Source organism: Mauremys reevesii, linkage group 1 (assembly GCF_016161935.1).
Source record: "Mauremys reevesii isolate NIE-2019 linkage group 1, ASM1616193v1, whole genome shotgun sequence".
Lineage (NCBI taxonomy): Eukaryota > Metazoa > Chordata > Testudines > Geoemydidae > Mauremys > Mauremys reevesii.
In genome coordinates, this window is record NC_052623.1 from 271,227,608 (window position 1) to 271,254,302 (window position 26,695).

General features: G+C 47.5%; 2 protein-coding genes across 7 annotated transcripts; both read left to right on the top strand.

Annotated features, from left to right (window-relative positions):
• Positions 1-2,840: 2,840 nt before the first annotated feature.
• PHETA2 (PH domain containing endocytic trafficking adaptor 2) lies at positions 2,841-17,340 on the top strand. Of its 6 annotated transcripts, none has more exons than XM_039496983.1 (4): positions 6,162-6,326; positions 9,572-9,691; positions 11,140-11,292; positions 12,518-17,340. In XM_039496983.1, exon 4 carries the CDS (start codon positions 12,522-12,524, stop codon positions 13,332-13,334), a length of 813 nt encoding a protein of 270 aa, XP_039352917.1. In that variant the 5' UTR covers positions 6,162-6,326; positions 9,572-9,691; positions 11,140-11,292; positions 12,518-12,521; the 3' UTR covers positions 13,335-17,340. The 6 variants fall into 6 exon arrangements, with proteins under 6 accessions (XP_039352920.1, XP_039352917.1, XP_039352918.1 ...); XM_039496985.1 differs by having other exon boundaries at positions 6,255-6,273; XM_039496986.1 differs by lacking the exons at positions 6,162-6,326; positions 9,572-9,691 and adding an exon at positions 2,841-2,950.
• A 3,797-nt stretch (positions 17,341-21,137) lies between these two features.
• SMDT1 (single-pass membrane protein with aspartate rich tail 1) lies at positions 21,138-26,121 on the top strand. The gene is made up of 3 exons (XM_039496988.1): positions 21,138-21,399; positions 24,298-24,437; positions 25,823-26,121. The coding sequence occupies exons 1-2, from the start codon at positions 21,244-21,246 to the stop codon at positions 24,433-24,435; spliced, it is 294 nt and encodes a 97-aa protein (XP_039352922.1). The 5' UTR covers positions 21,138-21,243; the 3' UTR covers positions 24,436-24,437; positions 25,823-26,121.
• Positions 26,122-26,695: the final 574 nt, after the last annotated feature.

Below are 26,695 nucleotides of genomic sequence, written 5' to 3' on the forward strand. Positions count from 1 at the left end.
CTGTAAAATGGCTCTTCCCTACCTCCCGGGAATGCTGTGATGATAGATACTGTCCCGTTGTCTGGAGTGGCTTGCGACTCAAGTCCCGTGTAGGGAACCGGGAACCCCAATCTGTAGTCTTGTATAGTTAGGGTCCTTGGGTTACATGACAGAGACCAGCTACATGAACAGTGTGGTAACTGGGATGACCACCTGTCTTGAAATTCATTTGGTCTGATTTTCAGGGGTCTGTCTCACATCCTGAGAGTCTCCATCTTCTAGGACAATTAAACATGGTTTGGGAACCTTCTCTCTCCATGGCCTCACAACTATTGACAAGTGTGAACCACAAATTGTCCGGAGAAGATGATTAAGGAGTGACTTGATTACAGTCTATAAGTGTCTACATTGGGAACAAATATTTGGTAACAGGCTCAGTCTAGCAGAGAAAGGTATAACATGACCCAATGGCTGGAAGTTGAAGCTAGACACATTCAGACTGGAAATGAGGTACAAGTTTTTAACAATGAGAGTAATTGACCAGTGGAACAATTAACCAAGGGTTGTAGTGGATTCTCCATTACTGGCAATTTTAAAATCAAGATTGCATGTTTTTCTAAAAAAATGTGCTTTAGGAATTATTTCAGGGAAGTTGTATGGCCTGTGTTATATAGGATCATCAGATTAGTAGATGATCACAATGGTCCCTTCTGGCCTTGGAATCCATGAATAAGTTTCTAAAAGTTCAGATGCTTAATTAGACTGGAACTCTCACAAGATCAGATCCCCTCTGGAGATTTCTGGCACTTCTCTAGTTTCATCCATACCAGAAATACTGTGAGAATAGCTATTCATGGGAACATCCAGTGCTCCTGCTTCCAAAAGCAGGATGCTCAAGAGGTAAACACTTTTTTTTTCCAGTTAAGAGTTTATTTTGATTTGGATGATGAGCAATGCCTCTGGTGAGTTCTTACTTGGCCTAAGAGATGGGGCGAACCAGTTTGTCATGACACAGAAGTTAGACCATTGCTTTGCAGACTGCAATTCTGCTCTCTTCCATCTCAGCACTAGGCGTCAGGGGAGGGCAAAGGTGGTGTTAAGCCTTATTCTGGTGAAAGGTAGAGCAGTTCTGGGGGCCCTTATGGGTAAGGCTAAGATTTTGTCATGGATATTTTTAGTAAAAGTCATGGGCAATAAAGAAAAATTCACAGAAGTCTGTGACCCGTCCATGACTTTTACTAAAAATATCCATAACAAAATGGGGAGCTCAGCTGCAGGGTCCCCACATTGTCTGCAGCGTCTGAGCAGCTGTAGGGACCCACTCCGAGCTCTGGGGTTCCCCACCACCTATAGGCAGGGGCGGCTCTAGACACCAGCGCGCCAAGCAGGCGCTTGGGGCGGCCGTTTCCCGGGGGGGCGGCATTTGGCTCCGGTGGAGCTCCCGCCGGCATGCCTGCGGCAGGTCCACCGGAGCCCGGGACGAGCGGACCTGCCGCAGGCATGACTGCGGCGGGTCCCGTCTTCCCGCGGCTCTGGTTGAGCTCCCGCAGGCATGACTGCGGCAGGTCCGCTCGTCCCGGGCTCCGGTGGACCTGCCGCAGGCATACCGGCGGGAGCTCAACCGCAGCCGCGGGAAGAGGGGACCCGCCGCGGGACCGGGGAAGGGCGGCGCAGCGCTCTGCGCTGCTTGGGGCAGCCCGATTTCTAGAGCCGCCCCTGCCTATAGGGGTTTGGAGCTATTGGGTCCCCCCCACCACCCATGGCAGGTTGGTGCTCCAGGGTCCCCCTGACACCCATGGCGGTCAGGAGACCCACAGCTCCCAGCCGAGGCTGAAGTCATGGAGGTCGCTGGAATTTACGGATTCAATGACATCCTCGACCTCATTGAAAAAGTTGTAGCCTTAGTCCTGGGCCACTGCAGCAGCCAAACATAGTTGGAGTGCTGGGCTTTCCCTCCTTGGCACACCCACTATGCTGGCTCTTTGTATAGCTCTGTGCCAAGTGGGGAGCCCCCTCTGTGCCAGGGGTATCCTTCAGAGCCAGCTCCACCAGCTATATGGTCCTCGGGTGTCCAGACGGCAAGTGTGAAAAATCAGGATAGGGGATGGGGGATAAGAGACGCCTATATAAGAAAAAGCCCCGAATAGCAGGACTGTCCCTATAGAATCAGGACATCTGGTCACCCTGTATGGCCCCTTTATGGCACTGGAGCAACATAAAAGAGCCATCATGCAGTGGAGAATTGCCCTTGTCTAATATCCTTAAAGACAGCAGGATCCGGCAGCTCTACAGTTAACCAGCAGGGTGCGTGGTTTTATGCAGCGTGGGCGCATTCGAAAGCTAGGCGAGAAAAGCAGGAAAATGCCCTTTAAGGCCATTGAAATACACGGGAGTGGAAGGTGGGGAAAGGACAGTTGCTTTGTGGCCCCACCCCACTGGGTGGATCCACTCTAGGGACTGTCCCACCTACATAGGGACAGACACATGCAAGTGCCTGTGGAGTCACGACCAGTAACTTTTTCCCCTCTCTGCAGCTGAACTGGGTGCAAGTTTGGCTCATGAATGCAGGACCACACAATCCGCACAGCAGGAGCCTGGTGTCAAAGCACAGCCTAAGCTAGAGCTAGCGGGGAAGGGGAGGCTTGAAGGGCATGAAGTCAGATCAGAAGCGGTGTAGCGCTTGGGTCCAGCTCTTACGTGGCTCCCCGGCCCTGGGGGTGGGGGGACTGACACCAGCCGCCCCTCTATGTAAACTCAAGCCTAGTGGAAAACCCGGATCCGCTCGGAATCCTGGCGGCCGGCTCCGCCCGGGACTGTGTGAATGGATCCCGCCGAGTCCCAGCTGTTCCACTGGCTGCGCGGCCCTCCGGGTTTTGTACCGTGGCGGCACAGAGCAGCTGCCCCAACTTGTAGCGAGCCGAGCGGAGCCGGCAGGGCGGCCGGGGCCGGGGGACGGGCTTTGGCGGCGGCGGTGAGTAACACGCTGGGGCGGCCCGCGGCCCTGGAGCCACTGGCGCTAGGGGAGAGGGACAGCGAGCCGGCCAGACCGCCCGTGCAGCTGCGATCCCGCCTCCCAAGCCCGCTGGGCGAGCGCAGAGGCGTCCCAGCAGCCAGGCGCCCCGGGGCGTGAGCGCGCCAGCCTGGGGCTAGTGGCCTGTGTGAAATGCCTCCGGTCGGGTCCCAAAGGGGGGGGGGGTTCCAGGAAAGGCCAGTGGGGAGGAGCACAGCGCCCCCCTTTGCTAGAACCAGGGGGACCCTCCTCCCCCAACAGCCTGCTTCGATCAGGCTTAGCCACTGGCTGGGGGATTGGCGTCGCAGCAGGCCCGGGTTGGGGAGCCTGTACCCCCCATGCTGGTGGTCTCGGCAAAGAGCGGAAGGGCTGAATGTCCTGGAATCTCCCAAACCTGAGGCCCTAGTACAGTAGGCTCCCAGGGTGAAATCCCAGGTCCGTTGAAGTCAATGACAAATTTCCTGTTGACTTCAGTGGAGCCATCAGGATTTCATAACATACGGTATGGCCGGGGACTTGGTGCTGCGTGATGTCTTGGTTAGAAAAGGAGAGTGATGGGATTTAACACGGCACAAGTGGATTAAAAACTGACTCACTGATAGGTCTCAAAATGTAACTGTCAATGGGAAATCATCATCAAGTGGGTGTGTTTCTAGTGGGGACCCACAGGGATCAGTTCTTGGCTCTACACCAGGAGTTCTCAAACATTTTCTTTCTGAGCCTCCCACTCCCACAACAAGCTATAAAAAGTCCAAGGTCTACCTGTGCCCCCACAACTGTTTGTCTGCGTATAAAAGCCCAGGACAGCATTAGGGTGTAGCCAGCAGGGCAATTGCTTAGGGCCCCATGCCACAGGGTGCCCTGTGAAGCTAAGTTGCTTGGGCTTTGGCTTCAGCCCTGGATGGCGGGGCTTGGGCTCGGGCTTGGGCTCAGGGTTGGGCTTTCTGCCCTGGGCCTCATAGAGTCTAATGCCAGTTCTTCTTGGCTGACCCCCTGAAACCTGCTCGTGATCCTCTGGGGTACACTGGGCCCCTGGTTGAGAACTGCTGCCCTACGCTATTTAACATCTTTATCAATGACCTCAAAGAAAACATAAGCTCATCACTGATAAAGTTTGCAGATGACACAAAAATTATGGAAGTAGCAAATAATGAAAGGGGGGGAATAGCTCAGTGGTTGGAGCATTGGCCTGCTAAACCCAGAGTTGTGAGTTCAATCCTTGAGGGGGCTGTTTAGGGATAGGGGGCAAAAATCTGTTGGGTGATTTAATTGGGGATTGGTCCCTCTTTAAGCAGGGGGTTGGACTAGATGATCTCCTGAGGTCCTTCCTAACCCTGATATTCTATGATTCCAAGAGAACAGGGTAGAAGCAAATAACAAAGAGAACTAGATCACTTGGTAAACTGCATGCAAGCAAACAACATGCATTTGATTACAGCTAAAAGCTACATATACAAGTAGGAACAAAGGGTACAGACCATACATACAGGAAACAGTGACTCTGAAAAAGAGTTGAGGGTGGTGATGGATAATCAGCTGAACATGAGTTCCCTGCATGCCACCATGGCCAAAAGAGCTAATGTGAGCCTGGGATACATAAAGAAGCAAATCTCAAGGAGGAGTAGTGAGATTATTTTACCTTTTGTATTCGGCACTGGCGTAATCACTGCTAGAATACTGCATCCAGTTCTGGAGTCCATAAATCAAGAAGGATGTTGATAAATCAGAGAGGGTTCAGAGAAGAACCACAAGAATGAGCAAAGGATTAGAAAACAGGCCTTAAAGAGCTCAATCTATTTAGTTTGAAAAAGAGAAGATTAAGGGGAGACGTAAGAACAAAAGAATGGCCATACTGGGTAAGACCAATAGTCCATCTAGCCCCACATCCAACAGCGATTGGTGCCAGATGCTTCAGAGAGACTGAACAGAACAGGGTAATTATCAAATGATCCATCCCCCGTTCTCCAGTCTCACCTTCTGGCAGTCAGAAGCTTAGGGATACCCAGAGCATGAGGTTTTGACCCTAACCATTTTAGCTAATAGCTATTAATAGACCTATCCTCCATGAACTTATCTAATTCTTTTTTGAACCCAGTTATACTTTTGGTCTTCACAACATCCTCTGGCGATGAGTTCCACAGGTTGACTGTGCATTATGTGAAGACATACTTCCTTTTGTTTCTTTTAAACCTGCTGCCTATTAATTTCATCAGGTGATCCCTGGTTCTTGTGTTACATGAAGGGGTAAATCAGTGAAGACTGATGCAAAGAATTCATTTAGCTCAGCGGCTCTCAAACTTTTTTACTGGTGACCCTTTCATATAGCAAGACTCTGAGTGTGACCCCCCACTTATAAATTAAAAACACTTTTTAATATATTTAACACCATTATAAATGCTGGAGGCAAAGCAGGGTTTGGGGTGGAGGCTGACAGTTCGCGACCCCCCCATGTAATAACCTCACAACCCCCTGAGGGGTCCTGACCCCTGGTTTGAGAACCCCTGATTTAGCTTCTCCTTTAGCATGGTGATCATCCTGTGGCCCCACTGATTGTTTGACAGGCTTCCTGATTCTGATCTACTTAAAAAAAAAATTGGTGTTAGTGTTTGTGTCTTTTGCTAGTTGCTCTTCAAATTCTTTTTGAATTACAGACTTGATTACAGTGTAAAAGTATCTACATGGGGAACAAATATTTAATAAGGAGCTCTTCAATCTAGCAGAAAAAAGTATAACATGATGCAATGGCTAGAAGTTGAAGCTAGACACATTCAGACTGGAAATGAGGAGTTCATTTTTAATAGTGAGAGTAATATCATTGGAATAATTTACCAAGGTGGAATCTCCATCAGTGATGATTTTAAAATCACAATTGGATGTTTTTGTAAAAGATCTGCTCTAGGAATTATTTTGGGAAGTTCTTTGGCCTGTGTTATACAGGAGTCAGATCACAATTGTCCCTTGTGGCCTTAGAATCTATGAACCCCTCCACTGAAAATCCAGTGCTTTTCACTAGCACTAAATTAACTTTAAAATTCTAATGAGCTAGAACTGTGTTTACACCAGACAGCTTTCTCCCCCATTAAGGTGCTTAACCCCACAGGGGTGGCTGAAGTAACAGATTTGTGACATTACAGTTGTCGTCATAGCTACAGATTGCATAGCGGCACAAACTGTGATGCAGAGCGGTCGCAGGAAAAGGTCTCATTCTGGCTCTAATTCTTCAGCAGCAGCAGGGGAAATTAGAAATGAACAGCTTTTAGGAGAAAGGATGGTCTCTGGCTCAAGTTAGTTTGCGAAAATCTCCCCTTGAAAAGCTGCTAGAAAAGAGGCAGGAAAGGTGGGAAATGTATACAGCAGAGAGGAATGTACAGTGACCTCCGAGTGCAGTGGGGGAACTTGAGGGAAGGGGGCATTCGGGGCACTGGCAGTGTATGTGATGGTTTGTGTGTTTGGAAGTGCGGGGCTGAACACACCGGTTTGTTGTAGGGTGGCTATGGGGCATTGGACACTCTGTGCAGGTTTGTTAGTGAAAGAACGCTCATAAGTGCTGGGGCTTTGCACACTGAGGGCTCTGTGTGAGTACAGGAATTCCTTGTGGTTCTGTGTTATTGTAGGAATGTTTGTGAGCATGGCGGCTGCATGCCATGATCTGTTGTTTCAGCGGCATGAGGGCTGGGGTAGTAGGCGGTTGTTTGTGTCACGGCGTCTGGAGTGACAGAGCAGACTGTCAAAACAGGGTAGACAGCCCAAACTGGGGGTAGGTTCTATAATTAGATTGCACCAAGCCAGTGACAAATGTGAACCCCTGGATCACTGTAACAGTCTGACCATGGAGTCACAGACGACAGTTCCCTTAGATTCTCCAGTTTATCTTGTCATCCAGGGAAGCTGGACTTAGTGATAAATGGTCGCTTACACCGGGGGTTCTGAACCTTTTTCTTTCTGAACCCTGCCCCCACCCCCCAAAACGTGCTAGAAAAACTCCAGTGCCAACCTGTGCCACAAAAACTGTTTTTCTGCATATAAAAGTGAGGGCCCACATTAGGGGGTAGCAAGCAGGGCAAATGCTCATAGCCCCACACCGAAGCTGTCCAGGCTTTGCCTTTGGCCCCGGGTGGCAGGGCTCGGGGCAGCATGGCTTCTGCTTTCTTCCTGGGCCCCAGAGAGTCTAATGCCGGCTCTGCTTGGCAGACCCCTGGAAATGTGCTCGGGGCCTTCCAGGGGGCCTTGGACCCCTGGTTGAGAACAGCTGAGTTACACTAAAAATCACAAAATATTCAGGTTGCTCCCAGTCCCAAGAGACCAGTCACTTACCCCAGATCAGTGGGTACCCTAGACAAAGACAATGCCTGTAGCCAAGTCCTGTAATAAACTATCTAGAGGTTTATAAACCAGTAAAAATAAATGAGAGAGTCATTTACAGGTTAAAGCAGGCAAACAGGCACATAAATGAATTGCAATCTAAATCCTAAGAGTGACAGAGTTGTAGCGATCTGTCAGTTCAAAATGTCTTTTAGGGGGGCAGATCCACCCAGGCGTAAACCCTGGGATCTCTGGCTTCAGTTTAGTGTCTCTGGCCTTGTGAGAGTTCAAATAGAAAAGAGATGGAACATTTTCCTATGACTTCATTTTATTTCCTTCATTCAGCCTCCAAGACCGTAAGACAAGCTTTCTTGCACGGAGCATTTCCAGGGTGCAATAGGGCCATTCACCAGTCCTTTGTATTGTGATGGTCCTTGATGGCCCATCTGATTTTTGATGGTTCTTCTGGACCGGCAGGGGGCGGGGGGGAACACTCTTCCCATCTGAATTCACAAGTTTAGAGCAAACATTTTCAAGGTTACAAAGCAAAACCTACACATTTCCTTACAACCTGGAATAGAGACATTACAGATAAGATTAATGCATACAGCAATTTACACACATTCTTTAGAGTCTAAACACTAAATACATTCTTAGTAGACTAATACCTATTTTGAGCAACACTAAAGACTTGTCTACGGTTACAGCACTGCACTGGTGCAGTTGTGCCACTGTAGCACTTGTTGAAGACACTATCTGTGCTGACGGGAGAGCTTCTTCTGCTGGCGTAGGTACTCCCCATCCCAGAGAGGTGGTAGCTATGGCAATGGAAGAAGCCCTCCCATCAACATAGCACTGTCTACACTGGGGATTAGGTCGGTATAACTACGTCACTCAGGGGTGTGAATTTTCCACACTCCTGAGCAACATAGTTATACAGACAGAAGTTTGTAGTGTAGACCAGACCTAATACATAAATGAGCTGGTCTGATCTCCAGCTATGAGCTTGTCAGTTCTTAGCTAATGGCTGCAGCCTTGGCAAGAGCTGGCACCTGGCCTCCCAGCATCACAATTTGTTACTGTAGGATCATTTGGAACGACTAGGCTGAAGGCTGTGTAGTTGTAGTTGTATCGGTCCAGGGTATTAGAGAGACAAAGTGGGTGAGGTAATGTCTTTTTTTGGACCAATTTCTGTTGGTGAGAGAGACAAGCTTCTCTGTCCAAGCTCAAAAGCATGTCTCTCTCACCAACAGATAGGGTGACCAGATGTCCCGAATTTATAGGGACAGTCCCGATTTTGGGGTCTTTTTCTTATATTGGCTCCTGTTATCCCCCACCCCCTGTCCCACTTTTTCACACTTGCTGTCTGGTCACCCTACCAACAGAAGGGGGTCCAATAAAAGACATGACCTTGCCCACTTTGTCTCTCCAATAGGTTGAAGGCAGTCGTTTGTGGGGCTGTGTCTGAACAGTGGGACTGCGTGCGCTAGCTTATTTATTGGAGAGTCCTCAGAAGTGAGCACTAGTTTGCTGTTGGTCACTTTGTGGGCGGTGCTGCAAGAACTGGTAGCTGCGTTGCATGTGCTGATTGGTTGTCATTAAGATTGTAGGTTCTGTATTTCTATTTTGGGTACTTCTGTGGCCCCCATTACGGTAGTACGGGAGCACTTTGCAGTCTTTTAATGTGTGGTTTTTAGACATTAGGTTTGATGCATGAATTGTTTTACTATATGGTGGATGAATTTTGACCAGTTTTTAGAGATCGCAGTCCAGTCATGGCATCTTTAGCATACTCTGAAACATTGTCCCTTTTAAAGCTTGTCAATATCTTTGCTCTATGCTGGAGCTCTGAGCACATGTGTCTGCAGCCTGCTTCAAACAAAGCTCTGATTTTTCTTTATAGAATCTTTAAATGTTGTGGGCTTTGTGTGGGTGGTCGTCAGCCTGTAGCCAGAGAGTCTAGTTCTGAGGCCCTTGAAGTCAAAGTGATGTGTGCACCATCATTGATTATTTTCATTGTTAATCTTGTTTTAAGAGCAGAGGATCTGATTCTTTGTTGTTCACTGGCATCAAACCAGTGTAACTCAACTAACATAAATACACAGGCACAAAACCAGTAGGCCAGATCCTCAGCTGGTATAAACTGGCATAGCTCCATTGACTTTAATGGAGTTATGATAGTTTATACCAGCTGAAAATCTGGCCTAATGTATTTACTTTGCTGTACATTGATCTTCTCTTTTGTGCATGGAAATCCTCCCCCTCCCCCCCTTTTTTTAGATTTTCACTTCCCTGGGAAAAGAGTATTGAAACAGCAAAACTTCCCTTTCTGTGAGTCTTCACATTTGCATTTGGAATCATGGGCTTAGAAAATTGGCTGCTCCTACCAGCCACCCAGAGGTAACCACATCCTTTATGCGAACAAGATGATTGTTCTTTTTGTGTATGTAACAGCAAAAAGGGGCCAGGCCGTTTGCAGACAAATAAAAACAAAGTCCCTGCACACTATGGGATTTTTCCTGTATGGCTCAGCCTTCTGTATAACTGCTTCTCTGCTGTTGGGACTGGGGACCCTTGAAGAGTTAAGGGTGTTGATTTGTGAGTGGTCAGAGGTTGAGGAAAATGCAGAGAGATTCTGGTGCCTGTATTGTGAGCAAGAGTGGGGATATACTCTAAAGAGGTCCCTTGTACAAAATCCAAGAGCAGGAGTAAATGCTGAATTCAGTGAAGGGGTATCCCCAGGGTTTATTTCCAGAGTTCTCAGATATACAGTAGTTGACATGGAGGGTTTCAGGACATTGCGGGAGGGTAGTGGAGACTTACTGTGCATTAATGTATTCCAGTGGCACCCATGATTTATGTGCTGTCCGTACACCCATGAAAAACCAGGGCCTGTTTCTCCTCTCACTTACACTGGTCAATGGAATCACTTCCAACTGAAGTGAGAGGAGAATTGGGCCCTGTATCCCTGCCTGAAGAGCACAGCCTAGGGAGGAACACTTTGGAATATTTGGGGCTGGGGGGATTTTATAGTCTAATTGACAGGGCAGGAATGTAGGAGGAGGGGACAGGGCCGCCCAGAGGGCCCGGTGGCAGTCCGGGTCTTCGGCGGCATTGCAGCAGCGGGCCCTTCAGTGCTGCTGAAGACGCAGAGCGACTGAAGGGCCCCCCGCTGCCGAAATGCTGCCGAAGACCTGGGCCGCTACGGGGTGAGTACAAGCGCCGCAGCTCCCCCGCTTTGCCCCAGGCCCCCTGAATCCTCTGGGCAGCCCTGGGAGAGGAATCCTGAATGCTGATTGGGTGGAGGTGAAAGTCTTGGTTTATAATCCAGTTCATCCTGTTTTGTGCATTTCTTTGTCCTAAGTTTTAGTTGGAGAACATGTGCCAGCAGGCTGGAAAAGTAAAAGGACCGCACTCATAACATTGTTATGTATGATCCACTGTATACTGTGTGTTGGATTGCACAGTACAGGGTTGCAGTAAACGGAAATGCTTCTGTAAACAAAAAAAGCTGTTCAGGATCCAGAATCAACCACAGAATCTATTTCCAGCCTTGAGAATTGAGTTGCATATATATTTCAAAGGAAAACGGTTTAAAATCCATTCTTCCATCAGCTACTGGCAGTACTGGACCACACAAGGCTGGGTTGGGGTCAGTTCAGTGTTTCCATCTAGACTGGAACTCCCTTTTCACCCAGTGGCTGAGTGTCTGAGCTCGGCAGGTCCTGACAGTGTGGTTCAGGTAATCTTGTACTCAGCCCTGCCATTAGTGTGAACTCTGCTCAGGTTCATTCTGTTGACTTTATGATGGGGAATATATATCTGAGTGATGTGACCTTGTGTTTCAGTTCCCTGGTGCCCTGGTCTCTGTGACCCTCTCTTTGGTACCTTCCCTCTGACTGGACGTGGTGAGCAGAAGGATGGAGCACTGTGGACCCTTGTCAAAGACCGAGCCTGTTCAGGGAAGAGGCCAGTGAGCTGCAATCTGACCATCATAGCTGGTAAGGTATGGTATCTCCTTGCCCCCATCCCTGATCCTGTCCACATTCTGGGCAAGCTAGGCTACTGCCTTGAAGGAAGGGGACTGGGCTGAGGGCTGCTGCTGGTCTTGTAGGTGACAAGTGGGAGGGCAGGGGAAGCATTTGCTGCAGAGGGGAGGTAACAGACATTGCTCAGTTTGAAAGATGCCTTCTGTTTATCCTGTCCCATAATACTAGAGTAAGAGAGCATTCGGAGGCATTAAGAGACAACTGATGTAAAAGGAATAAAGGGGAAATACCTCTTAAGTGACACACAATTAATCTGTGGAATTCACTGCTGCAGGATATTCAACTAAATAGTGAAATTCACAAAAATTTAAAGAAGTAACCATTTGTTTGAATAAAACAGAATAAAAGGCCACAGATCTTCAGCTGGTGTAAACTGGCACAGCTCCCCTGACTTCAGAGGAGCTGTGCTTCTTTTATGCTGGTTGATGATCTGGCCCAACATCTGCACTGACACTTAGTATTAAACATTGTACAACAGACATCATGATGATTATTTGCTGGAATCAGGATGAAGTTTCTCCCAGGGTCTAGTACTGCTTTGTAAGGTGCAGAGTGGGGCAGTTACACTTTCCTCTTCAATATTAACAGGGGCGGCTCTACCTTTTTGGCCGCCCCAAGCAGTCATGCGCGGGAGGCGCCCCGGAGCCGTGGGAGCAGCGGACCTCCCGCGGGCATGACTGCAGAGGGACCGCTGGTCCCGCGTGGCTCGGCTGGACCTCCCGCAGCTGCGGACGGTTCGCGGGTCCGGCGGCTCCGCTTGAGCTGCCGCAGTCATGCCTGCGGGAGGTCCAGCCGAGCCGCGGGATGAGCGCCCCTTCCGCAGTCATGCCTGCGGCAGGTCCAGTCGTCCCGGGGCTCCGGTGGACCTCCCGCAGGCATGACTGCGGCAGGACCGCCGGCCCAGCCTGCCGCCCCCCCGGCCGCAGGGGACGGGCCGCTCCTCGGCTCGCAGCGGCAGGATGAGCTGGGGCCCCAGCCTTTTGCCGCCCCCTAGATTTTGCCGCCCTAGGCACCAGCTTGTTTTGCTGGTGCCTAGAGCCGCCCCTGAATATTAAGCAGTGGCTGCTACTTGAGAAGATTGGACACTGCACTAACTGGCTTAATAGTCTGTTCCAGAGCAGGAGTTGTTCCTTGCACTGAACTGGCTCTCTTGCCACGTCTGTCTTTGCCCTGCCAGGACGATGAAGCTGAACGAGCGAAGTGTGGCGCATTATGCCACATGTGACTCTCCGACAGACCATGCCGGCTTCCTCCACAAGCGTGTCGAGCGGCACCACCATCACCACCACCACCACCACCACACCACTTCCTACCACCGTCGCTGGTTCATCCTCAAGGGCAACCTGCTGTTCTATTTTGAAGATCGTGAGAGCCGGGACCCTTTGGGGCTTGTTGTGCTGGAGGGCTGCACTGTGGAACTGTGCGAGGCTGCCGAGGAGTTTGCCTTTGCCATCCACTTTGATGACGCTGGCGCCAAGGCCTATGTGCTGGTGGCCGACTGCCAGGCCACCATGGAGGGATGGGTGAAGGCGCTTTCACGAGCCAGCTTTGACTACATGCGTTTGGTGGTGAGAGAGCTGGAGAAGCAGCTGGAGGATGCCCGAAAGAGCTTGGCTGCCTGCCACAAATCTCCAAGGAAGTCATCATCTGGCAGAAAAAGGCATTTGTCCAATCCTGCTATGGCATTCGTCCAGGAACAGCCTCCCATCTTGGAGAATGGTTACTCCACATGGGGCAGTGGTTACATCCCTGCAGGGGCCTCCTGCTCTGACCACGATGGGGGGTGTTCCAAACCCCCGCCCCTGCCTCCTCGCCGGCGCTTGGCAGCTGGCAGTGGATGCGGAGCACTCGCCACTGGCCTGTCTTTGACTGGACAGGAAAGCCCCGTGTCTCCGGAGACAGCCTGTTTCTCCAAGCTACACAACTGGTATGGTCAGGAGATTGCGGAGATAAGGAGGGAATGGCTGGAGAGCCAGAGGAGTGGGGAACTGTGAACTGGGGAAGGCAAGGCATGGAGTGACACCAAGCCCATTTTGACACTATCGTTGCTGTGCTTGGTGACCTCTCTCCCATCCAAGAAAATAGCCAAATAAGCGACAATGTTTTCTCTCCTTCCTTTCTGGAATCATTGCATGCTGCGTGGGTGGGTGAGTGTGGGATCTAGCAGAGACATTGTCCCAAGACCTCATTTTCACCTCTGGGGCCTCAGACAGTGTATGTTCCCCTGAGGAATATTGCAGCATGGCTGTAAAATGTCAGGAACTCTATATTTTGAATCTGGGATGCAGATTGTAGAGTGGGTGGGGTGGGGTGTGTGTGACCAGACTTGCATACACAAAAAGGTCATCGCTCTGCTTCCGTTCAGGTGGCTGTTTTTACTGCCTACCAATCTGGAGTAATGGATGGAGTGGTGTGTTTTACTGTTAAGCCTTTGAGTAATCCGTTACGATGTATCGTCAGCAACTGAATGTTTGCTTAGGTTAGAGGCAAGGAGCATCTATTGCCTGTTAGCTTTTAGAAAATGGCTTGTTATGTCACCCTCACGTTCCTTCGAACCCCAGAGTAATCAGTGGTGAATTAAGACTGGATTGAACAGAGTGGCTGAACCGGGCCCTTTGCTCTGAAGAGTACCTGAAGGTTTACCTCTCGCACTACTCACTGGCCTGGACTCAAGCAGATTTGAGGCCCCATTGTTTTGGCTGGTCCATGGGTCCCTGATGGTGCTTTACCCCAGTCTCAGTCTATCTGATTTGAATGGGCTCAGATTTATGGATATAGGACTCCCAGCCTTCAAAACTAGGATCAGATTCTTATACAGTATATCCAGTAATGCATTATAGTATGGGGTGGCTAAAGAGAAGAAACATAAAAGGCCACCAAAGGATTCTGGATCATATGGTTGTATAAAGCATGAGAGTAGGTGTGACTCAATAACCAGTAATTATTTACACAAGTCTGTGGTACCAACTGCCCCTCCCCCAAGAAATTCTTGACAGATTGGGGGTGCAGGGATCTGTGGGTCAATGCCCATCTCATTGCATATGATAGAATTAGCATATCTACAAGTGTATTTTAGGTGTCGTAATATTTATGGAGGATAAGGGGATACAGTGATACTTGGGTGCGCACCACCTGTCACTTTCATAGGCACAAAAAAAAACCCAAGCCAAACCCTGCTAAACCCATCAGTCAGACTTGCAGAGACCCCACAAACTCATATTTTCCCCTCTCTGAATGTGAGCTTGGAAGCAAAACTCCCAGAGAGGCAGCAAATTCTGGACTGAACCAAAGGTCAGGAGACCAGAACTCCCAAATTCTAATCTCGCTCTAGCACTGATCTGCTGTGTGGCCTTGGCCAAGTCAATTAACCTCAGTCTCCCTTTCTGTAAAATGGGGATAATAATACTTCTCTACCTCCCAAAGGTTTCTGTTGTTAACCTCAGTACAGTGCGTTGTTGTGCAAAGTGTTGTATGTTACATGGTCACAGTTCTTGGGGTATGGCTGAGGACACTAATTGTCCAGAGCCACGTTTTGGCTGGGTCTTTCTGATGATATTGTAGCTGAGACGCTCCTTCCAAAAGTGGGGCCTCATCACTGGAACACACTCATACAATGTGGAAGGGGAGGAGAAAATCAGTGGAGGAGGGATAAAGATAATCGTGCAGTCTGTAGGGATGGGGCAGAGAGGGAGGGGCATGAAGAGAGGCATTTGGGATTAAGAGAGATTCACCAGTGTGTCACTCTGGTTTTATGTCACTGCTGATCTCAGTGGAGTTTCACCAGCTCAGAAGTGGACTAACTCAGTGGTGAATCAAGTCCATAGCTTCAATAAGTGAAAATGAGTTGAGAGAGAGGCTGCTAGGCCACAAATTGCTGTTAAAAAGGCAGTTGGGCTTCGGAGGGATGAAGATACATATACAAGGAGAGCAAATTGTCCAGGAACTGTGTAAAAAGCTGGTGGCTGATATAATGCAGAGATAGTATTTATAATTTTCCTACTCTTTCCTTCTATCCTCTTACTAAGAACTTTGTTTCAGAGCAGAACACGTTGCGCAGACCCCTGCTGCCAGCCAAAGAATTTTTAAACAATGTTTTAAATTACATGTACCATTAATGAACCATATTGTGAGAGCAATGAGGGTCTCCGGCTTGTGGCTACTGTTCCACTTCTTGGCTGGTTGAAGCATTCAGCCTTGTTCTTCACAATGTGCAGGAGAAATTTCCAAAGGCACAAAGGGAGTCACGCCCCCAACTTCCAATGCTTCAGGTGCCTAACTGCCCTTTGTGCCTTTGAAAATCCCAAATGGCGTGACTTTGAACTGTGAACAACATAATCTGTGTCTCTCTTATTCACTGCTGCATTTCGGTTTCTTTATAGCATTCTTTGGCTGAAATCCCCACCCCTTTCTCTGTATCGTATCTACTGCATTCATGAGTTAAACGGGACACTGCCAACTACTGCAGACTCCAATTTCTGTTTTGTCCTGGGGTTTTTTGGTTGGGGTTGGGGATGCAGAAAGTGTATATAAAAGTTAATATGGAGAGAAATATTTTGAGACTTTTTAAAGTAAATCAAAACAGCTGTATTTGGAAGGTTAAGCCTTCCCTGTCACTGTTGGAAACCCAAAGACACCAGCACTTTGCTGGTGCCTGAGAACAAAGAAGTAAAAATGACTGAAAGAGAAAATAAGTAATCAAGCCAGTTTTGCTGTTGGAGCTGAAATTGGACTAGTATAATTGATTTAAGTCTGTTTGATTTTTAAGATTCTTCTCATTTTAATTAGACTAAGAAGTGTTAGTAACACTGCTAAAAGCTTTATTTTAATATTTTTATTTTGCCTATCCCGTTACATAGTTTTCACGCTATCTGGCTTCACAGCTAGTGTGTGCGCTAAATAGTTATCTTGGAGTGTGACCCACAGTGTTATATTCAAGCATCCAGTGTTTTTCTAATTTTTTTTTTGGTCTTTATATCCCTAAATCCTGTGAACCAGGGGCAGGATACCAGTGTCTGTGTTTGGGATAATTTTGCTTATTAATGATCAGAAACGAAAACATTGAGTGATATTTGTGCCTGCCCTACAAATGTTTTTGTGACTTCATTTGGTTATGGTGCAGCATGACTTTAGATGCACTGATTTAGGGTGTTCCTCATCCCTTTCCCACCTCAGTTCCATAGTAGGTATTGGCACCTGGTGTCTTAAAAAAAAAATCACATTTGGGTCTGTGCAAAGATCTGCTCATGTGTAGTTAATTTTCTCTGCTGGTTGAGCAAAGGCAAGTGCTCCTTTAGCCAGGGGCTCAATTAGCTAGTGTGTGTGTGCGCACCACTGCCCTCTATTGGATAGAACGTCAAACCTCCTTATCAGTCCTGCTGGCTGTGCCCTTGGACTGCTCCCTAGGCAGGTCAGGATGTCTGGTTCCTGATATTGCAGTTGAGTTGGACCATGCTGCCTTTGTACCTTCAGACACAGATCATTACAGGGCAATGGAGACACGTCACAGCCTGCCAGCACAGTCTCCCCTGCAAGGAACTGAGACCTAGCTTTTAGCCAAACTTTTTGTCTCCCCGTCATTCAGGTTGGGGCTGCTTATTCTTTTATCTCCTCCCCTCCTTCACTATTCTTAAACAGTGAAAATCTCTGCCCAGAACAGAATTTCTAGCAGAAGAGGACTGAGTATTTTAAAGTTTGATGGCTGTCCCTCTGAAGGTATTCAAGATGCTGTCTTTTGCAATAAATCTTTGGTACAATATGAAAAGCTCTTTCTGTCATATACGGGAGGAAAATGCTTGATAACATTTCAGTAATGGAGGGAGGCTGGTGGTTCTTCATGAGCTCTGCCAAAGATTGGGTCTGATCCTGCCAAAGTAATAATTGAAGTTGTACTCTTCTGAGGAAGGGTTTTCATCTCCAGACCTGTTTGCTTTATAGCTTTATTTACCTACACTTTGTTGTAAAAAAACAAAACAACAAAAAAACAACCCACTATGATGTTTACCACTTGGTTCAAATTGAGACAGGGCTGATAGTAACCAAAATATGTCATCTGGTGGACCCATGTGAATTTAGGGTTTCAGACTATTTCCCAATGGCATACTTGTTCCCAGCCAATTGCAGTGTTTTTTTGTGATGTTTTAGTCGAGAGGCCTAAGGTTCAAATAGCCATGGAGACTGACCTGCCTGCTCACCCATACAGGTGGCATCTCCAGATCAGTAACAGGAGGTGATGGTCGGAAGCTTGCACCTATGGTGTATTTGGTCTGTGGATTAAGTGGAGATGAGTCTCCAGTGCTGCTAATCTAGCATCTTTCACCAGCACCAAATTCCCTTGTAAAGTCTGTACAATTTAACAAAGAACACTAAAAACAACTTGCAGTATGTTTCTCTCTAGTTATCTTGAAGTGTTTAAGTACTTTAAGTAGATATATTTTTTTAAAGAAGGCAGTTTTGCATGGCCTTTATTTTACATAAAAACACCATATTATTGTGCATTTAATTATTAACATTTGTATTTTAAGCTAGTAATGCTAAATAAACAGTTTTTGAATTTGTAATGTGGGTTGATATTGATTGGCTCAGAGAGTTTTAAATGACCCCCAACATCAAGGTTACCACAGCCTAACAGCTCTTGCCACTCACAACTTTTTTGCAGATATTCAGCTTCTGTTTTCCTTTGCTTAATTACATGCTCCATTCCAAACATTGGTGCATCTTTTGTATGGAGTTGTGTAAAATGATGTGTTTTACTTTGTATAGTAACCAGGCTGTGGGGGGAAATAACTTAAATGAGCTGAGGGATGGAATCGCAGAGGGCACTCAATGTCTTGGAAGTGTGGGCTCCATATACTATATACCAGCACTACTTCATCTACCACTGATGTGGAATGTAGCAACTATTTAACACTACATAGCAGTGTTCAGATCCAAACAGATCAAGACACCAGATAAAGAATCTGACATAAAAGAAACCACATGGGAATTTTAGGTCAAAAGAATGCAATGACACCTGTTAGCCCCATTGCTCTGGACAGATCCTCAATACCCTCTACTCTAACAAAAATGCTTTCCCGGTATAACTACCAAGCAATAAGGGCCTTGCTTTTATCTGAAAGATGTCAGCATGGTATTGGGACACTAACACAGTACTGACTCGGAAAAGCGTGCCCTGTGATGCTTCAGGTTTGCAGGTTTTCATTTAAAGGTCTTCCATCCAACTCTGACCCCGTTTAGCCTATGTAATCTGATGAGAGTGCCACAGCCAATGAGGAACAGTCTGGTTAGGCTTTTTCTGTTCATTAAAGGATCTAATCTAGGGGTTCTCACAACAAATTTTTTGATGGCCGCTCTGACAATTTTTCCTAACATACTTAATTAACTTTAGGAAACACAAATGAATATGCACATATACATGTCCACATAATTGTAATTTATTTATGTAGGATTTTTTTTTTGCAGACTCAATAATAAAAATAATGTACAGTTGTCTTTATTCTTTACTGGACCTAAATGGAATAGAAATACAAATAAGGTGCTTTGCATGTTCTTGTCTTTTTTATTGTTTCTTTTGCTTTTTTGGTTGCTTTTTTTTTTTTAAAGACTTGCTAGCTACTAAGTCTGCTGTGAAAAGTGATATTAGCAAACACACAAGTATCACTTTTCACAGCAGATTTACTCAGCCCTGTCAATCCTGGGGACAAATTGAGCCCTGGATGGGGAGGTGGGTACGGAGGCAACGGGAGCCAGGGGCAATGGGGCACTAGGAGAGGCAGCGGGGGCCAGAGGTGATGGGAGAGGTAGTGAGCTCAGGGAATGGAGCCCAAAGCCCCCTAGCTGGAGCCTGCCCCCTGCCACCCCAGGACTGTAGCCCAACCCAACCGCAACTCTGGGAAAGTGGGAAACTCACTGGTTGCCTGCTCCGCCAGCTTTTGTCTCCCCAGAGAGGGGCTACTGCTTTGCCCCGCCCCTCCCCTCCCCTCCAGCCACCCAAGAGGCTGTACCTGCAGGAAAAGCCCCTGGTGGCTGTATATGAGAAATGCTGAAAGTCCATTCTGCTGTGTCAGAGGCTGCCTCTTCAGGACTGTGGCTAGGGGGATGGGACAGTGATTCCACTGAGAGTGTGGGGTCCTTGCAGAGCCTGCTGTGACTCAAGGACCCCTTAATACCAACTGGGTTACAGGAATATCCAGACACTGGTATGTTCATTCTGGTTCACCAAAGAATGTTGTGTGAAGTTTTAAATTAAAGCTGGGGTCACGCTGGTCATTAATATCATTGCAAATATATGTTTAGGTACTCAAAATATGTTTGTAGATTCTATATCACAGCAGAGATGGAGAAACAGGCTTTCTATCAGATAAGAAAAAAGAACGAGGAGTACTTGTGGCACCTCAGAGACTAACCAATTTATTTGGGCATAAGCTTTCGTAGGCTAAAACCCACTTCATCAGATGCATGCAGTGGAAAATACAGTAGGAAGATATATATACAGAGAAAATGGGGGTTGCCATACCAACTCTAATGAAACTAATCAATTAAGGTGGGCTATTATCAGCAGGAGAAAAAAAACTGTTGTAGTGATAATCAGGATGGCCCATTTCAAATAGTTGACAAGAAGGTGTGAGTAACAATATGGGAAAAATTAGCATAGGGAAATAGTTTTTAGTTTGTGTAATGACCCAGCCACTCCTAGTCTTTATTCAAACCTAATTTGATGGTGTCCAGTTTGCAAATTAATTCCAGTTCTGCAGTTTCTCGTTGGAGTCTGTTTTTGAAGGTTTTTTTGTTGAAGAATTGCTTTTAGGTCTGTAATTGAGTGTCCAGGGAGGTTGAAGTGTTCTCCAACTGATTTTTGAATGTTATAATTCTTGACGTCTGATTTGTATCCATTTATTCTTTTGCATAGAGACTGTCTGGTTTGGCCAATGTACATGGCAGAGGGGCATTGCTGGCACACGATGGATCATTACACACACTAAAAACTATTTCCCCATGCTAATTTTTCCCCTTCTGTTACTCACAAACACAATGGATGTCCATTTACATATGAAATCAACAGATAAATGTGAAGTCAGCAGCAGTACCCAGGAAAATTAAGCCATGGGTGGTTATCCAGTCTGAGCAGAGTGTGCAGTTCGGGGATATAAGTAGAAGGCAAAGAAGACAAACCCTTTATCCTGCACCTAGGAAATAAATAGGCAGTGAATTTACATTCATGAAAATTGGACCTCAGGCAACCTTGGCTCAAATCCTGCAGTGGACTTTGGGCATGAAAGAAACTTCTTTAGAGAGCTGGTTAACCTGTCAGTTTAGTCTCTAGAAAGCATATTACATCTATTATGCTATATGGTTTATATGTAACTATCACATGACTTCTGAATGATTGATATTCTTAGTCCTGTTTTTCCCCTACTTACATCTGAGCGCTGTGATATTAAGCAAGGTGCTGCGCTGGAGTTCAGTGCTGTGCCCGGTTCCCCTGGGGAGAGCAGGGCTGGTATTTGAGGGGTCAGTGGGTAAGGAGCAGGACGGGCAGGGCTGTGCCAAGGGGACTGGGTGCACCTGCTGTGACACTGCAGGGCACAGCGATGCCCGGCCCGGCCCCGGGGACGGCGCTTGTGGCGAACGGGCTGGGGAGGTCAGGGAGCGGACACCAGGGAGCTGGCGGGGGGGAAGGTGACTCACAGGCCCGGGCACCCTCAGCCCCGTCACGCCCAGAGCCGGGTTCACGTAGCACAAATCAGCAGGCTCCGCATGCGCACTGGAGCCAGCCGCTTTACCCCGACAGCCCCACCCCTCCCCGGTCATCGCGAGATTTGAGGAGGCGGCGGCGGCGCCCCGGGCACAGCTCGGGCGCGTCGCTATAGCAGCGCGGGCCGGGGCAGGGCGGCCGAAGGCAGGAAGATGGCGGGTCTGGCGGGACGCCTCTTGGCGGCAGCGGCCGGTTCCCGGGGCCGGGTGGGGGTCGGCGGGCTCCGGAGCGGCCCCGCGGTGACCGTTGTGCCTTCGCGGAACGAGACCGTCACTCGCAGCGGCGCCATTTTACCCAAACCGCCCAAAGTGAGTGAGGGGCGAGGGGCGCCTTCTGGCGGGGGGGGAACAGCCAATCACAGATCGCGGGCAGCCGCCGGTTGGTGTTAATGACAGCAGCGTTGGCCAATCAGGGCACAAGCCACGTCTTTGTCGGGCGGGATTAAAGTTGAGAGTCCAGCCCAATGGGAACGGCTCTGCGGGGGCGCTTGGAATGCGGAAGCGTCCCCTGGAGGCGGCACTGCTGCGAGGCGGGGGCCTGTGTCGCCTGGCGCGGGGGACCACAGGCCTGGCGCTGGCCGCTCACAGGATGGGTGGGACAGGGAGGAGGGAGTGGAACAGCCACAGCACCGGCCTGGAAGCTAGGGTGACCAGACAGCAAGTGTGAGAAATGGGGACGGGCTGGGGGGTAATAGGAGCCTATATAAGAAAAAGACCCAAAAATCAGGACTGTCCCTGTAAAATCAGACATCTGGTCACTCTGCTGGAAGCGAGGGACGCTGGGTCCAAGTGAGAGGGGTGGTACAGCAGCAGGACGCTGGGGGTCGAAATCCCTGCCCCGGCCTGTGACAGGTGCCTCATTTGGGGTCACAGCACTCTTGGCTTCAGCGAAAGACTTTACTGAGGCATAGACGGGCCTGGAAGATGCAGCACATCGGCAGCTCTACGGGAGCCGGGTGAGGGGAGGGGCTGAGGGTTAGTTAACATGTGGGTTGTTAAAACCAGTGTGTGAAACAGCGACCTTTTTAAGAGGGCTGTGTGGGATGGGGGAAGCCAGTGTGTCCGACTGCCCGGTGACAGTCACGTTATAATAGGTTAGAATTAAGTCCTATCAGCTCAGACTGTGGTCTTGTCAGCTCTCATAAACTGAACAGGCTGGGTGGGGCCTGGGATCAGTCCTTGCCTGGGACAAGTCATAATATGGTAATGCTGGAAATAGTATTGGTGATCACAGAGGTGGCCATCTTTCCCCTGAGTTATTACAGAACCAACTGTCCAGCATGGTATTGGGGACATTGTATTACCTGAGGTGCAATTTTTCAGGTATGTTATAAAATAAAAACCCTGGTTACTCATGGTTATTAAGAAATCCAGTGACACTTTTTGCAAGAGTAAGGCAGAAGTTCTTCTTCACTTTCCTTCCTTGATGCAAACAGAACTGCCTTTTTCCAGGTGCATTACAGTGGTGGCTGAGTGTTCCCTGTGTATTTAATCCATAGGATTAAATCCATTAGGATACTGCAGGATGAAGGGTGCTATAGAATAATAAAGTTGCTTCATAACAAAGAGCTCAGTGGATGAACATACAGTAACTTCTCACTTAACGTTGTAGTTATGTTCTTGAAAAATGCAACTTTAAGTGAAACAATGTTAAATGAACCCAATATTCCCATAAGACTTAATGTAAATGCGAGGGGTTAGGGTCCAAGGACATTTTTTGGGCGCAAACAAAAGGCATTATATACTGTACAGTACCATACTGTAGTGTGGTGGGGAGGTGCCCCTGGGGCTCAGGGCTGGAAGTGCAGAGTCTGGGAGGGAGTTAGGGTGCAGGAGGGCGCTCAGGGTGGGGTGTGGGGTGTGGGAGGGAGTTAGGGTGCGGGAGGGCGCTCAGGGTGGGGTGTGGGGTCTGGGAGGGAGTTAGGGTGCGGGAGGGCGCTCAGGGTGGGGTGTGGGGTCTGGGAGGGAGTTAGGGTGTGGGAGGGCGCTCAGGGTGGGGGTGCGGGAGGAGGCTCAGGGCTGGGGCAGGCAGGCGGTGCAGAGCACTTACCTGGGGCAGCTCCTGTTTTGTGCAGGGGGTGTGCAGGTGGCTCTGTGCAGTGTGGCACCGCCCCCATGGCCGTGATTCTGGGAGCCACGATTCTGGGAGCTCCCCCCACCCCCAACAGCAGGGCCACCCGGAACGCAGGGGCTTTGGGGGCTGTAGGGTCCTGGGCTAAGGGGGCCCCAGGGCCCTGGCCTGCAGCTTTAAAGCCCCTTTCGGAATGCAGCCCTGCAAGCACGGGCTGGAGGACTCAGGAGGAGCAGGGGCAGCCGTGCAGCCAGTGGCCAGAGAGAAGCGGCGCTTTCGTCTTCAAAGCTGGTCGGAGAGAAGCAGAGAGGAGGTGGAGAAGAGGAACTTGTGCAGTGCTCCCTTGTGACGTTATAAGGGATCATTGCACAACTTTAAACGAGTATGTTCCCTAATGGAACAACGACATAACTTTGAAACAACGTTAAGCGGGAGGACATTAAGTGAGGAGTTACCGTACATGATTTCACCATTCTGTTTAATAATATTCAATGTTCTGCCTAACTTTTAAATTACTATTGATTGGGTTTAATACCACCATTTCCTTAGGAGACTGTTCTACCTAATAAAGTCCCTTCTGTTCAACAAAATATATCTTGTTGGAGGACGTTGTTACAATATGGTTTAGTCTTGCAGTGGAAATGGGTTTGGAGGCATGTTATATACATGTTTCCAAAGGGTACTACAGCTTTGCAAAGTCCAATAGCACAATTTGGGAATATGGGTAAAATACAGAATGATGTCATGTATGCTACAAGACTGTGCTGTAAGTGTTTGGGAACAGGATTGCTGTAGCTGGATATCTTAATATAGAAGATATTTACATTGTAGAGGAAACGTAGATGTTTTAGTCCTATTACTCCTAATTAGATCCCTTTATCACCCAGAAGAATTCTTCTGGTTCCTTACACACTTAATTTTTTTTCATTCTAATCTTTAATCAGTTTTGTTTCTTTTCTCTGAATTCCCTCTAGGTTATTAATATCTTTCAGAATGCTCAAAACAGAACACAATATTCTAGATGTGGTCTCAGAACTTTAAAGTTCCCTCCTTGCTCTGTTAGATTAATGCACATCAGTTGATCCAAAATGGAACTTGCTGATAGAGATTAATTTGTTTTGACTGAACATGTATAGATGCCCTTTGGCCTCCTACGAGTATTTACCGTTGTGATCCCTTTCCTCTACATCGGGACTCAGATCAGTAAGAATTTTGCAGCCTTGCTCGAGGAACATGATATCTTTGTCCCAGAGGATGATGATGATGATGATTAAAGGTATGACATCAGTGCCACTAACAGTTCAATTACTTGTATTACCTGTTTGGCATGGGAGAGGGAGGGGATTATGTAACTGGGTGATGTAGACAGCTACTGCTTTGGAAAACTGCTGTACATTCAGTACTGGTGCTTGATCCCATAAAAACCTGCTGATGTACTACCTCTGTCTATGATCTTATATATATATATATGCTGGATCTGGATCAGACCGTATCAGTATTTGAATGAGACCTAGTCTAAAGAATACAGAAATGCTGTAGATGACTCTTGCTTTTGAGCTAGTACGAAACTGGTAATGTGTTCAAAGTCTTGTAATTTGGGTCAGATATAAAGCAAACTGGCTATTTGTAAAAAAAACAGGAGTACTTGTGGCACCTTAGAGACTAACAAATTTATTTCAGCATGAGCTTTCGTGAGCTAAAGCTCACGATACAGACTAACACGGCTGCTACTCTGAAACCTGGCTATTTGTAGTGACTACAGAATTTGATGGTTCATATTACTATTTGTATTACCATAGCACAGTGGTGCCCAAACTCTTCCTCTTGTGCTCCCCCTTACCTGTAATGGAATGTATCCGTGCCCCTCTGGTTGGGAGCAGGGCTGGGGTCCAGACCCGGGGCTGGGAGTGGTGCTGGGTGGTGCTCCCTCCCCAGGTTGGCCCAGGCCCCACTGCACCCCCCGATGTTCCTCCATGCTGCCCAGTTTGGGGACCATTGCCCCATTGCAAGTGTGGCAGGTGTAGCTTAGGTGTCCTAAGCTAATTCCAACTTTATTACATTCTGCCTACTTAAAAAATCCCCTATTAATTCAGAGGATGACTTGTATTCCATACTAAAGCAGTCTTAAGAGTACTCCGATCCTTCAGGGTGAAGATTTATATAAATTATGATGGCTTATAATAATGAAGATTAAACTTTGATTGCTCCCAGTCTTGTATTATTTCAACTCTCTCTTTATCTACTCTACATCAAATATTACTTAATGAGGACAAGGCAAGTGGCATAAGATGAAATGGGGTAATATATTTTATGTAGAGTGCATGTGTTTCCTTTAGAGGTTCAGCAGCACAAACATTCTATAATTTTTCCATATCAGTTTAGTGAATACATGTCCTTTGTTAATTCTCTTTTCCACGGTCCCCTGGCCAGGTTTCCTCTGAAAAGTTTGCATTTACTGTCAAATTGGTGCATTCCCTGTTTTCAGCCACACAATCAGCTTAAATTGTGTGTAGTTATCAGCACAGGAAGCTTATTTCACATGACTCTGCTTATGGGCTTTGCCCTTGTTAATTATGGACTGGAACCAGTATTGTCTAGCTGAAGAATCACATGGGGCTGTTCCATGGTGCTGGCTTAACATTTCTTTTTACCTCTTTTCAGGATTGTAATGGAACAGAAAGGAGAAAGCCATAGACAAAGAACTGGGTCTGACATCACTGTCTCCTCATGCCCCCTCCCTCATTTTAAAGAGGAAAGGACGCGCAGTTGGACCTCCGTCTGTACCAATGAATGTTCTCTTCATGTTTATATGGCAGTTGGGAAGGGGTGTATATACAGTAGGTCCAGCAACCCTTGCCTGCTGTACCTTTCACACCCTAGGCCACTTGAGTTTCTGTAATAATGAGCCTGGGCCGTATAAATGATTAGATTATGAATAAAGAATGGCAGACTGAACCATGTAAGGGTTTGTTGTTTGTTTTCATGCTTATCAGATAAGTTCCTGTTAATTAGCATTGATGCTTCAGACTTTATATGTTCTTATTTCTTTTTGGCTGAGGTTCTGTCACTTCTTTTGCTCTACTGGAAGTATATAAAAGGACCATAGTAGGCTGGAATCTATTGCATTACTTTAAAACCTGTCAGTTGACTATAGAAAAATAATTCATGTTGGACTATGCAAGGCCACTGCAGGTGGACTCACCTGCTTTGAAAGGCAATCACTGCAAAATGACACTGGACCTAGGGTTACTATAATGCTCCCATGCAACCTGCTACAGCATTAAGTACTATTAATTTCACCTCACACTAAGGATAAAATGCAACTTTAAGATTGCAGAGTTAAAATTAATGTCAGCTAATGCAGAGGATGAAACTCTAAATACCAAATGTCAACTACATGCTGTATGTTTTGTGGCATTTCATAAACAAGGAAATACTCAGCTAGACACTTTACCAGAAATTACTCCATATCTGCACTGGGGTTGAGTGAACATACCTATCAGAAGCCTAATGTATCTTATGTTCTGACTGTGT